We start from the raw sequence: 12467 nt of genomic DNA, 5'->3' as shown, positions 1-12467 counted from the left end.
GATGAAAAATTATTATCGACAAATAAAATTGTTATTTTTATATTACATAGAGTTGAACAGAAAGAAGAAGAAAATGATGGTATATGAATCACCAATAAGATTGATTGATTTTACCATATATTTATGTAAAACAAATGCTTTTATGTTTTACACTACACGATTTGATGAACTATAAAGCTTTCAGAAACGTTAAGAGATACGTATTATGGCAAAAACAATGCTAGAGAGGAAAACTCATGGTGGGAATCGAATTAATGAAAGCAATGTTTTACTTTTTAATGAAGCAATTTTAGCTTGCAAAATATTGATTTATTGTTGTTTTTCTTATTTTTTTTAATCCTTTAATTGTTATTTTGTTAATGTTTTTATTAGAATTAAATTCCTTCATTTTTATCTTTCAATGACCTGTTAATGTTCTCAATTTTCATTTTTTTTTCTATTATTGTGGATCTTACTACTTAAAGTGTATTTTTTGAAAAGTCAAATAATATGAAAATTCATAATAACTTCATAATTAATAAAATAATATATTTATAATACAATCAACAAAAAATAATTTATATTATCTACAATTTCGATAAAAAAATATAAATGATATTAAATTCAATCATAATAAAATTATCATAATAAGTTTTCACTCATTGGTACGTCGTTCATCTCTTTTTTTTATCTTTGTTGATCGACGGCGACATCAATTTTATTGTTAGTTGTTGGCGGCCGGTATTCTTTATTATCCTTTTCTTTTCTATATTGTATCTTTATTTCCTTTTTTTTTATTTTCAATAAGTTTACACGTTTTTTTAATATTTTTTGATATGTTTTTCGGTTGTTTGGCTATTTTTTCATTTATGTTGTTTCTAAGGTTTGATTTAACATCGTCACGACTAATTAAGATGATATTTATATGATATCTTGTTAATCTTTCTGCTTTAGACCCTCGAATTGGATTTGGATACCCGATTTGCGTTCGTGGGTAGTTTTTCACGTCGTTCGAGTTTGAGTTGCGGTTTGTCGGTGGTCTTTTAATAGTTTGATCCCTTTTGTAGTTTATTTGCCGATGCGATCAAATTTGTTTGTATCTATCTTTATTCGAGTTCACGGGCTTAAAATTATCAAGTTCGATTCGAACTCAAAATAAAAATTTAAAGCTTGACTTAAACTCAAAAAAACTTAAACCCAAAATATTCTCTCAAAAACGAGCTCTAATCAAACTCGAGCTCAAATTTAAACCCTAAATACATGAAAATCTTATACTATATTTAAAAACAATAACATATAAATGTTAATATTATTAATAATTTAATTTAAAAAATTGAAATTTTAATATATTATTTTTTCGAGTTGCTCACTAGTTTTTCGAGGAATATCAAGTAGTTCATTTTGACTTGTTAAGAATTCGAGTGGAATTTAAGCTCGATTCAAGTACATTCAAATAAAATATTAACAGAAATTTAATCGAATCAAACTCGAATAAATTACAACCTACCTTTAGTATTTACACCCCTAATCCCATCACAAGTACCGGAGTTCTAGGGTAAAACAGTCTAATATAATGCTAAGGAAAGACGCAGCCTAAAATATTATAAAGTGCGGTCTAAAATGTTATAAACAACAAAACATTTTAGGTTGTGCGTAGCCTAAAAGATAATATTTTTTTAAATTCTGTACAAACTAAAATATTATGAAAAATGTAATATTTTAAATTACAACTTAAAATATTATAAAGAATATTATAAAAAAATATGAAAAAATTAATATTTTAAGTCACTTAAATAAATATACTTTAAGATAATATTAAATAATCGCGTATTTCATTAATCTTGTGTTAGATGATTCTTCCTTAGAATCACCATATAAATACACTTTAAGATAATGACTAAAGATTCAAAGAAGGCAGCAGTCCCAATTGGCAAATTGCGCAATCTGACTCATCACTTTTCCCGAAATACCTTATTTGCCCTTTTCTTCTCCATTTTTGTTTTCTATTTGCTCTTTCCCCACCTTTTCTCATAACAATATTTGCTTTCAAATTCCTGGATAAATTAATACTACCGTGCACTTCTTCTGAAAGAGAAAGAGATTGAAAATGGTGGCCGATCAAAAGGGTAAATCCGATATCTCCTTCGCCGGAACCTTCGCCAGCAGCGCCTTCGCTGCTTGTTTCGCCGAGGTAAACTTTACTTCCTTTTTTTGCTTTGAGCGCGAATTTTGTATTCTCAGTCGCTGAAATATTTATGTACCTTGTTCTTCGGTTTTGGCTACTGAAACGTGTTTAAAGAAAGTTAATATTTTGACTGGTAACGTGATTGTAAATTTGTATGCGAGGAACTTTTTTTTGTCTTCCTTTCGGTCCTGAGATTTGACGGATCAGCTGAAGATTATTGTTTGTTTGAACAAAATTTGATTAATAAAGTAGTTGATTTGTAGATTTTTCATGTTAAGATCCATTTTCTTTCAACATTTCCAACAATTTGGTTAGTTTTACAACAACTTTGACTGATGGAAATGAAAATTTTTATATGTGAAATGAATAATGTTTGACTTCCTGAATATTGAACTGCAAAACGGGCGTGATGTTTTTTACAATCTGGTCACTGTATAATTAATTGCGCTACACCAGGTTGAGATAGCTTCTTATGATTCGAATTGTTGGAAGAAATATATTTGCTTTGTTATTAAGTTCAAATTATATTATAGTGCACTTGAATTTAATGCAGATATGCACAATTCCTTTGGACACTGCTAAAGTTAGGCTTCAGCTTCAGAAGAAAGCTGTTGGTGGAGACGCTGCAGTCTTACCGAAATACAGGGGTTTGTTAGGTACAGTTGGTACTGTTGCGAAGGAAGAGGGTTTAGTTGCACTTTGGAAAGGTGTTATTCCTGGATTGCATCGTCAATGTCTTTATGGTGGCTTGAGGATCGGAATGTATGAACCGGTGAGTGTTGCATCTTCTTCTCAAATAAATGTTTTTTTTGTTGTTTTCTTGTTTAACATGATCACAGCTCACAAATAAATTTGTAATTGTGTCAGGTTAAGAATTTTTATGTTGGGAAAGATCATGTTGGAGATGTTCCTTTGACCAAGAAAATACTTGCTGCCCTTACAACTGGTAAGGAAAATGGAACATTTTGCTGGGATTACTTGTTATGCCTGGACATTTTACCAAGATAGGTGCTCTACTTGAGCTTTCTTTGAACAGGTGCTCTAGGAATAACAGTGGCAAATCCAACCGATCTTGTGAAAGTTCGACTTCAAGCTGAAGGGCGATTACCACCTGGAGTTCCTAGGCGCTATTCTGGGGCACTTAATGCTTATTCCACCATTGCTAGAACGGTTAGATATCTATCTAGATATAAATAGATGCCAAAAGTTTCCAGTTGTTACCAGCTTTTGACTCTTCTGTTTGCATCTTGATCTTTGAATTTTAGGAAGGAGTTGCAGCTCTTTGGACTGGGCTTACACCCAATATAGCACGAAATGCTATTATAAATGCTGCTGAACTTGCAAGCTACGATCAAGTAAAGCAGGTATAGTAATTAAAGCTCATAGTTACCTGAGCTTCATGTTTCAAGTGCTCCGCTTTTTTGTTTCTTTTCTAATGTGTTTGAGTGCAGACGATATTGAAACTCCCTGGATTCACCGATAATGTTGTCACTCACCTCCTTGCTGGTCTCGGGGCTGGATTTTTTGCTGTCTGTATTGGTTCTCCAGTTGATGTGGTATGTCATCAAAGTTCATATGTTGCCTCTTTTTTTCTCATTTTTAGTAGTATATCACTGTTATCTTCTGGTTATCATGAACTTAGTATTATATTGTATGAAGATGAGATCATGTAGCATGTATGTGATTACAGTGACCTCTTCACTTTTTCTGCTCAAACTGAGTATCTTTAGCTTTATATATTCCGTAATTGCTCCGGCTGTATTATAAGGGGTTTTTTAATATGCTTTGGTCTTTGTGGAAATGTAACTATAGAAAACCCTATTCAAAAACCTAAGTAATAGTGCAGTATATGTCTAGGTGATAGCATGTTTGAATTGTTTTCAAGTTCACCTAGTCAGCCAGAGGAATCTACATTTGATTCATAAGATGGTTGAATCTGCTGTTATCCTATCTTTTCTAATGACTGTTAGTCATGTCCCCCTACAGGTTAAGTCAAGAATGATGGGAGATTCAGCCTACAAGAGCACGCTCGATTGTTTCATCAAAACTTTGAAAAATGATGTATGTCTGCTTCCTTTGATCTTGTTTCTCCTTTTCTAGGAGTCATTGATATGATTATGCTTCGAAATTTGATTATTTGGCCAATATATTCATGTCTCTTAACCATTAATGCCTCCCACACTCTAAGCGGTTCACCTTAATATGACTCATTTTGATTTACTATTTGCTAGTTAAGGAGGGTACTACCTGCAGCCAGCTGGTAAAAATCTTAATGTGAACAAGCATTTAACTTAGAGCACCGTTATCATTTTCAGGGACCTTTGGCTTTTTATAAGGGTTTCATCCCGAATTTCGGACGGCTAGGATCTTGGAATGTGATCATGTTTCTTACCTTAGAACAGGTAAAGTTGCAAACTTTTCTCCCCATCTTGTGGTCGGTATTCGCTCTCCGATTAGCAGAAACAGGGGTTTTCTATTTCTCAACATCATATGTAAATTGTTCACAAATGCAGCTTTATTTGTTTATTGCAAGCTCGCTTAGTTGCTTATCTGAAAAGTACCACTTTCTGAATTCCTAATCCACAGGCAAAAAAAATTATGAGAGAGCTAGAATCAACTCGAGGAGCTTAAGAGAAATAATCCAATCCCGCAAATGCAGGAAGTGGGGAGTAAAGTTGAAATTGAAGTTTTATAGAGTAATAGATTTTTATCCAATTCCCCCCCTCATAACATTAATGTCATAAGAGGAGCTATGATTGCTTGCAAACCCTGGGGGGATCTTTTCGAAATTTCACTGAACTTTGAAGCTTTCAAATGATTTTTTTTAAAATTCTCACAACTGTTGCCATTTCATTGATACCTGATACATGGCAAGCAATAACATGGAAGAGAGAATTTATTTTGTTCAAGTACTTTTTTTATTCTATATTTTAATGGTATAAGTCTCAAAATTACATGTGAACCGTTTAGTCTGACATGCAATGTGATATGAACTTTTATCTAATTTATAATGTGGTACAAACTTTGATTTTGTGTAATTTTCTAAGGAAATGGAATTTGATTCTATTTTAACTAATTATTGTTAAATCTAACACTATTATCTAATATGTAAATAAAATGAATGCTTTTTTTTTCTATTTGAATAATTGAGTTATGATCAAAGTTTCATGTCCACATTTGAATAGGGTTGTAATGAGCCGAGATTGAATGAACAAAGTTATGTTTGTGTATGTTTGTTTACTTTTGAAATTTTTAACATTGTGTTCTTGTTCATTGGTTTATTTTTTTCATGGTGTTATGTTTCATTTAGAATTCGTCAACATATTCGTTTAGCGTTCGTCAACAAATTCATTTAATCTTTGTGAATACGTTAGTTTAACTGGTCCAATTCCCCTCGACAACCACCTTTTGTTTGCAAGTTAAAAAAATGGTGAAATTACACATTCAGACTTCAGATCCCTAAACAACGTACAGGTTTGGATTCCACTGTGCGAGTTCCTCCGAGGTCTGCCATTTCTCCTGGTTCAAACCTCCATCTCCATGATACTGAAGACAAAGCTCGTTGGCAGCAGCCCAGGGAACAACTGCCTCCAAGGCCTATAATGCAGGCAACCGGCATTTGGTCATGTTCCAAACTATCCTTCAGAGCCGCAATCAGAATATAGCCACTTCCAGGTTTGACAGGCTAGGCACCCCACAACCATAATCTATTCAGTTTTCATACAAGCAGCAGGGACATTTATCCTAGAACCAGATCAGCTTACGAGTCGACCTTTACCGTCCGAGTTAAACTTTGGGTTTGTTTCGAATTAAATTTTTACCAACATAAAATTCTATACTTCCTTGTACAAATGTTGATCAATCACAGAGATAATTTCATTGAGTGGTGGCTTACATTACATCTCTCTGCTCAATAGCTTATAAGCTCATATGCCGGAAACAATACCAGAGGGAAATATCAGCTTAAGACTAGAAAATGCTTCTCCACATCTCCAATGCTCAAAACAAGATACTTGTGCCTGTTTCTGCCACTCTCAATCGGAAGGGAAAACAAATTCTAGAGAAGAAAGAAAAAACCGAGGAAGAAACAAAAGAAATCAACTTAGCTTCTGCCTCTCCAAAATCCATTTCCGGAATCGGTTCACAAACTTGGAATCAAATTTCACATACAACTGCTGCATTTTCCTGCATCCAAGTATCATATATGGATTGATATAGTCTTCGTATCTCTCGTAGAAAGCTGGAACCGTGAGGACCACAACAAGGCCTGCCAGAAGGGAAGTGCATACACAAACAGTTATACTACAGTTACAGGATTAAGACACCAAACCTGTAAATGACATGACTACGACGACGAAGATGAAGTCAGAATTTGAACTTACTGATGTAACCCAAAGTAAGGAAATCAGTAAGGCTACCAACAATTGAAATCAGCAACAAGTATGAAGCAGCCTTGAAGAACAACCCTGAATCTTTTCCCAATGCGATATCTCGAGAAGCTGAGAGAAAATTGTTTACAGGGGCTCGGATGAAAGCTCCAACTTCATTTACCATGTCTTCTGATAGATACAATTCTGGAAGTGGTGGAGCAGGTCTATTTTATGACAACAAACAAGTGAAATTCAGTTGCTAGATCCTAATTTCCTAAAAGGGAATTTCATATCATATAATTACCAAGATTTCTACCAAGGGGTTGGTAAAAGAAACTGATAACATCTTATTAATTCCGAGTTTACGTGGCACGGCAGCAACGATTACCGGTTAAGAATTGCAGCAGATTTTGCCAGAGAAAAAGAATGACAAGTAGGAGGAGGAGAACATTAGAGACAATTGATAGCAGAGTGTAACCAGTTTTCTCAAACACAACCCAAGCTGCTAGAGTCACCAACAGGATCCCCATTGTCAAGTTCCCTCGCCTCCACAACATCACATCTGCAACTGTTCATAGAAAAGAAACAATTATCCAATTACCTCTACGGTGTAACGTCCGTAACGGCCGGATCGTAATGATTTTCAAGGTCAATGTGACACCACAACAACATCCACAATAGAAAAATATAGTTATTTTTAAGAAATAAATCACGTAGCAATGTTCACAACCGCCACCACAATTTGGTGCTATGGGTGTGCATGAGATCTTTAACTGACCGATTAATAGCATTAGATCAACGATTGTCATTGTATACTTAAAGCAACACTTGTGATCCTTAAGCAAGGGATCAAAGAAGATCCATTCCACAGTAAAAAAAGAAGAAAATAGCTAAACCAATGGAAATTCCATGGGTGATTCAATCAAATTCAACAGTGGATCAAATTGAATTCTAAAGAAAACCCAGAAATAAAAAAGTTAGAAACTTTACCTAAACCACCGCCAAGGATCTCATGAACACTTCTGCGTCTGTTAAACAGTCGATTAGATGAACCCATTCACAAGAAAAAGTAAAAGAAAAAGACCCTTCAACAGAATCAAATATCAGATCGTTTAAAACCCGGAATTTTGATGGTATCAGACTTGAAGAGGATAAGAAAAAAAAAAAGAATAAATATTATATCAAAAGTCCTATGAAAGGATGACTGGGAAGGCAAGGTTGGTGGCCACAGATTCCAGCCTAAAAGCGTCATCCTTCTCGTGCCTTTTCCAACTTTTCTTCTCACTTCGTGTTTTTCCTCTCTTCCAAATTCCAAATATTAATTTATTAATTAAACTACTAGGAATTTTAGAAATTCCCTTTACCGAATTGCTTATTTCAGGTGCCTTGTTTCCTACGGTTTTACCACTTTTTAGGGTTTTCCTAAATATATGGGTAAATTTCGGAGGTTTATAAGAATTTTAAAAACTTTGACATTCGATAGATGGAGGAATAACAGTAAGAGGAATGTCTCATGAAGAAATCTGGATGAAGTATAACAACAGTTATACTCTATTCTTCTTTCTCTTTATCCAAACATTATCTTACTTTTGGCTAGCTCGAGCTTATACATCACATTTTATTAGCAGCTAGAAGATGTTTAGTAGCAGATTTAGAAATATTTTTTTAGGATATATACACATAGGTTAATAATACAAAATTTTTAAATGGAATGGACACAAATAAAATTCCAAGAACATCATTAATAAAATAAGAAACTAATCGAAAAAATTCAAATTTTAAGGTAAGCACATATTTACTCTCAATTATATGTGACTATGCCACTTAAGATGATGACATCGACAAATGAAATCAGCAACTTCCTAACACGTCTCAGTTTGACACTTACATAGGAAAATCACTAATAACATAAATTAATCACTAAATAACGAAAATCAGATCCTACAAAGAGAATAGTTAAAAACAATTTAACTAAACAACTTAAAAGTTAGAAACACTATTAGTGATTCCGGAATCCAATACCAAAGGGATTCCGGAGGCGAGCCCAAAGAGGAGGGTCATCGAAACACTCAAGCCCATGGGCCGTTGCAGGTGCGACACGTGCGAAGGACAAGAGCAAGTCCCCTCTCTCCTTCAAACGGCCAAACCGAGAACTGTAGGCTTATTTTTAGTGATTGTTGATGATTATATGCTCGTGATTGCCTCAAATTTTGTGCTTGTTTCATTTTCAGGTGAGGAGGATGGCAAATGAAACTGGATTGGACTTTAGTGATCAGATTATATTATTGGAGAATAAAAATCAACAGGTGCACTTATTATGTTTGAGACAATTTGAGAGTACTTTAGTTGTTTCCATGCAGTGATAAAATTTCTAGTTATATGTTTATATAATCCTCTGAATCAATACCTATTCGGCCTGTTAATGAGAGTGGAATTGAGCATGTAATGTGTTTACCAGTGTTCAGTTTATCCCAACCGAATATTAGGCCAAGAAGTTATATTCTTAATTATGGCTGATAAAATGTTTCTAATGTTGCATTTGATATGACATTAATTGTTGGTTATTTAGAATTATATTTTAGCACTTGATTTTTGTTTTGGATTCATTATCTTATTGCAGAAGATCATCAATAGCTGAGAATTTTATATCTTTGCTTGAAATTCTGTAGTGTTAAAACTCCAAAATCTGTGATTCTTCTTTATCTAGAAGCCTGCTGGTAAGCCTGATACCTAAACAAGGGCTGAGCTTAATTCAATGTTTTGAAAAAGGCTTGTGCACTGTTTCATGTTGATGCGCTGTCAAATATATTGATGTGTCACCATGTTTGTGGTTTCCAGTTAATTCTTCTCATCCGTTCTGTTATTTATTTCAGGCCCTGAAGGACTTATTCACACATCTGACCCCTATACAACGTGTGAACATGGCCCTGCACCCCAACAGACCTACATTCCTTGATCATGTATTTAGCATTACCGATAAGGTTTGGTGGTTGCATGCCCTTTAACTTTCAGATATTAAATTCTGCATATTTTCATCATCTCTAATGCCCAGTGTGTGGAAAGTGAAAAATTGTTTTGATAAATGTCTTGTATATTCTCCTTTGTCCAGTTTGTGGAACTTCAAATGCGGAGTTGGAAGGTGAGGTTGAAAAAATGAACCAACAAATCTTGAAAGCCAAGGAATCATCCAGCAAGCCTCCTGAGAGGCTGAGATGGCTCTAAAGGACATGATAGAAAAATTGAAAATGGAGGTTGATCATGCATACTCTGAGGCCATCAAAGCCATGGGCTTGAAGGACAGGCTTGAGATGTTGACAGAAGAAGGTTCGAGAGTAAACTCCAGGGACCAACTAATGAATCCTGCTACAAGGGATAAGATCAAGAAACTTGATGATGAGTTCAACCAGAATCAATCAGCAGCTCCAAATTATTCGACCCTCAAATATAAGCTTGACATGTTGAAGGAGTTTTCGAAAGCCAGGAGTATCTTGGATGCGGCTACACTGAAGCAGGAAGTTAATAAGAAATTTAATGAAGTGACGAGTCGGCCTGAGATAAAGGAGATGTTTGAAGCAATAAAGGCTGAGGTTCTAAATTCTGGTTCGTTCAGCTTTGCAGATTTAGATGAAGGGATGAAGGATAAAGTTCTCAATATGTAGGAAGAGATGGAATCAGAAATGATTAGTGCACTCGAGTCCTTCGAATTAGGGATGTTAAAATTTCTTTCCCTTTGGATATTGTTTTCTGTCCAATTTATCGGTAGAGTGTGTTCTCTTTACCGTAGGCGAAGAACATGGCCTAGAATATTTGATCGCTAGAGGAAGCCGAATAGCCAATGGCATGCAGGAATAACACACACCCCTTCTTTTCTTATCCTGTTTTGTCTGTGTTGTTACATGATAATTTCTGCTAGGTTGATGGTCGAATCATGTTTCGGTTAGTAGTCGACGACGATGCAAGGTGCTGTAGTGTTCGGCTCCCCTTTGTCCAAAATGTATCATGTAGTAACAAATTGTTTGTCTATTTGTTACAGGTTTCGTAAGATGTTTTTAATTTTCAAAACTCTTTATTCTTTGTCTATGTGGTGATTACATCAAATCTTTTCAATACATAAATGAAATCACAACTTTTTGCTATTGTGATATATATATATATATATATATCATAATGGCGTTTGGGTGTTTGGTTTTCCCGAAGTTTGGGGCGTTGTTCCTTTCTTATAGCCGAGTTGTGGGCGTCTCATGACATCCTTTGGCATGCTTGGAGATTGGGTTTTCGAAATATTGAGCTTGAGACAGGACAATAATGAAGTTGTGAATATCTGCAATAGGTCGTCTAATGCTTTGCATGGTAACTCTCTAGTTAGTGCTATTCATGAGCTTTGTGGTCGGGATTGGAACGTGAGAGTTTCACATATTGCGAGGGAGCAGAATGGGATAGCAGATCGACTGGCTGCTCTTGGACGTCACGAACCAGTTGGTACGTTGCTGCACTTGAACCCGCCGGACAGTGTCGCTGATTTGCTGCTGCAAGAACGCCTGATTCTTCTTAGCTGCTTTTGTGGTTACCAAAAAAAATCATTACAGTTATCATCGTTATTTTTTTTATTAGATTATTAAATCATTAACGATAACTGACGTGATACATTCACATATAAATAACGGTTGAATTAATACCTTCATAAGTTAATAACATTTTAACTAACATATTCATATATCATTTTCTTAATAAATTAAAATCATTTGATAAAATAACACGTGTCATCATTATCTTAGTGGTAAGAATATATTAAAAATATGAAAAAATAACCTTGGGTGAGAGCATTGGGCCAAAGTTCCCATATAATGCTACAGGGAATGTTAAATTCCCAAACTAAAGTGCTCATTTGATTAATTTCTCAAATAGGGTGTTTTCTATAGTAAATTTAGAATCTCTCGGCGTCTTCAGAGTTAACCAGATTTTTTGGTGGGATCTCCCTGCGTCTTCAGGGTGTTGGATTGTTTGTGTTTTCTACGGTAGATTTGGGATCTCTCGGCGTCTTTAGGGTGAACCGGATTTTTTTTACTCTTGCTTGGATCTAGGCGTCTTTAGTTGAAATCCATGAAAAAATTTGGCATTTTTACACAAATATCACCTTAACATAAATTAATTACTTGTTAGACACTGTTTAAGAATATTTTACAGATCAAGCAAATTTTTAAATACTTTCTATAAAATTAATCATATTTTGTTAGTATTTTATTTAATTATTGTATTATTTATTTTTTATTTTTTATTTAATTATTTTATTTTTTTGCAATTATAAAATGGAAAGTGGTCCTTGAATAATTATATTCAGATTTCTCGGCTTTTAAACTTTTCTCTCGGCTATAAATACGCTCTCAACACGTGGATATCTATACTGAAGCGACGACATTCTTCTAGTTTAGAGGATTGATGTGAATGTTTACAGGTTGAGAGCGTATTTACAGTCGAGAGAAAAGTTTAAAAGCCGAGAAATACGAATATAATTATTCAAGGATCACTTTCCATTTTATAACTGTAAAAAAAGTAAAAAAATAAAATAATTAAATAATTAAAAAAATACTAACAAAATATGATTAAATTTATAGAAAGTATTTAAAAATTTGTTAGATCCGTAAAATATTCTTAAACAGTGTTTAATAAGTAATTAATTTATGTTAAGGTGATATTTGTGTAAAAAAGCCAAATTTTTTCATGAATTCCACTAAAGACGCCTAGAGATCCCAATAAACAATCCAAAAATTTGATTAACCCTGAAGACGCCGAGAGATCTCAAATTTACAGTAAAAAACATCCTATTTGAGAAATTAATCGGATTAACACTTTAGTTTGGGAATTAAACATTCCCTGTAACATTATATGGGAATTTTGGGTGAGAGCATTGAGATTCAAACCTAAGATCGTTATAA

At 34.2% G+C, this 12467-nt stretch overlaps 1 protein-coding gene, 1 long non-coding RNA gene and 1 pseudogene across 2 annotated transcripts; 2 read left to right on the top strand and 1 right to left on the bottom strand.

Annotated features, from left to right (window-relative positions):
* The first annotated feature begins 1999 nt into the window (after positions 1 to 1999).
* Positions 2000 to 5073, top strand: LOC120137326 (mitochondrial uncoupling protein 1-like). Its single transcript, XM_039153097.1, has 9 exons — positions 2000 to 2170; positions 2718 to 2936; positions 3032 to 3110; positions 3201 to 3334; positions 3430 to 3528; positions 3616 to 3720; positions 4151 to 4225; positions 4480 to 4566; positions 4751 to 5073. Exons 1-9 carry the CDS (start codon positions 2087 to 2089, stop codon positions 4793 to 4795), a joined length of 927 nt encoding a protein of 308 aa, XP_039009028.1. The 5' UTR covers positions 2000 to 2086; the 3' UTR covers positions 4796 to 5073.
* A 945-nt stretch (positions 5074 to 6018) lies between these two features.
* On the bottom strand, positions 6019 to 7713 carry LOC120137279 (annotated as a pseudogene).
* A 981-nt stretch (positions 7714 to 8694) lies between these two features.
* Positions 8695 to 9657, top strand: LOC120137349. Its single transcript, XR_005517424.1, has 3 exons — positions 8695 to 8765; positions 9408 to 9515; positions 9644 to 9657. It is a non-coding gene; the product is annotated as an uncharacterized LOC120137349 (long non-coding RNA).
* Positions 9658 to 12467: the final 2810 nt, after the last annotated feature.

This window comes from Hibiscus syriacus, unplaced genomic scaffold, assembly GCF_006381635.1.
Source record: "Hibiscus syriacus cultivar Baekdansim isolate YM2019G1 unplaced genomic scaffold, ASM638163v2 tig00110656_pilon, whole genome shotgun sequence".
Lineage (NCBI taxonomy): Eukaryota > Viridiplantae > Streptophyta > Magnoliopsida > Malvales > Malvaceae > Hibiscus > Hibiscus syriacus.
Note: the sequence above shows the minus strand (reverse complement) of the source record. Positions and strands in the feature narration are given on the sequence as shown.

What these genes read in the sequence shown, in the direction of transcription:
- LOC120137326 (XM_039153097.1), top strand. Translation starts at nt 2,087, where the DNA reads ATGGTGGCCGATCAAAAGGGTAAATCCGATATCTCCTTCGCCGGAACC. An exon ending in GCTACGATCAAGTAAAGCAG is followed by an intron (nt 3,529 to 3,615) that starts GTATAGTAATTA and finishes GTTTGAGTGCAG; the next exon opens with ACGATATTGAAACTCCCTGG. An exon ending in TGTTTCTTACCTTAGAACAG is followed by an intron (nt 4,567 to 4,750) that starts GTAAAGTTGCAA and finishes CCTAATCCACAG; the next exon opens with GCAAAAAAAATTATGAGAGA.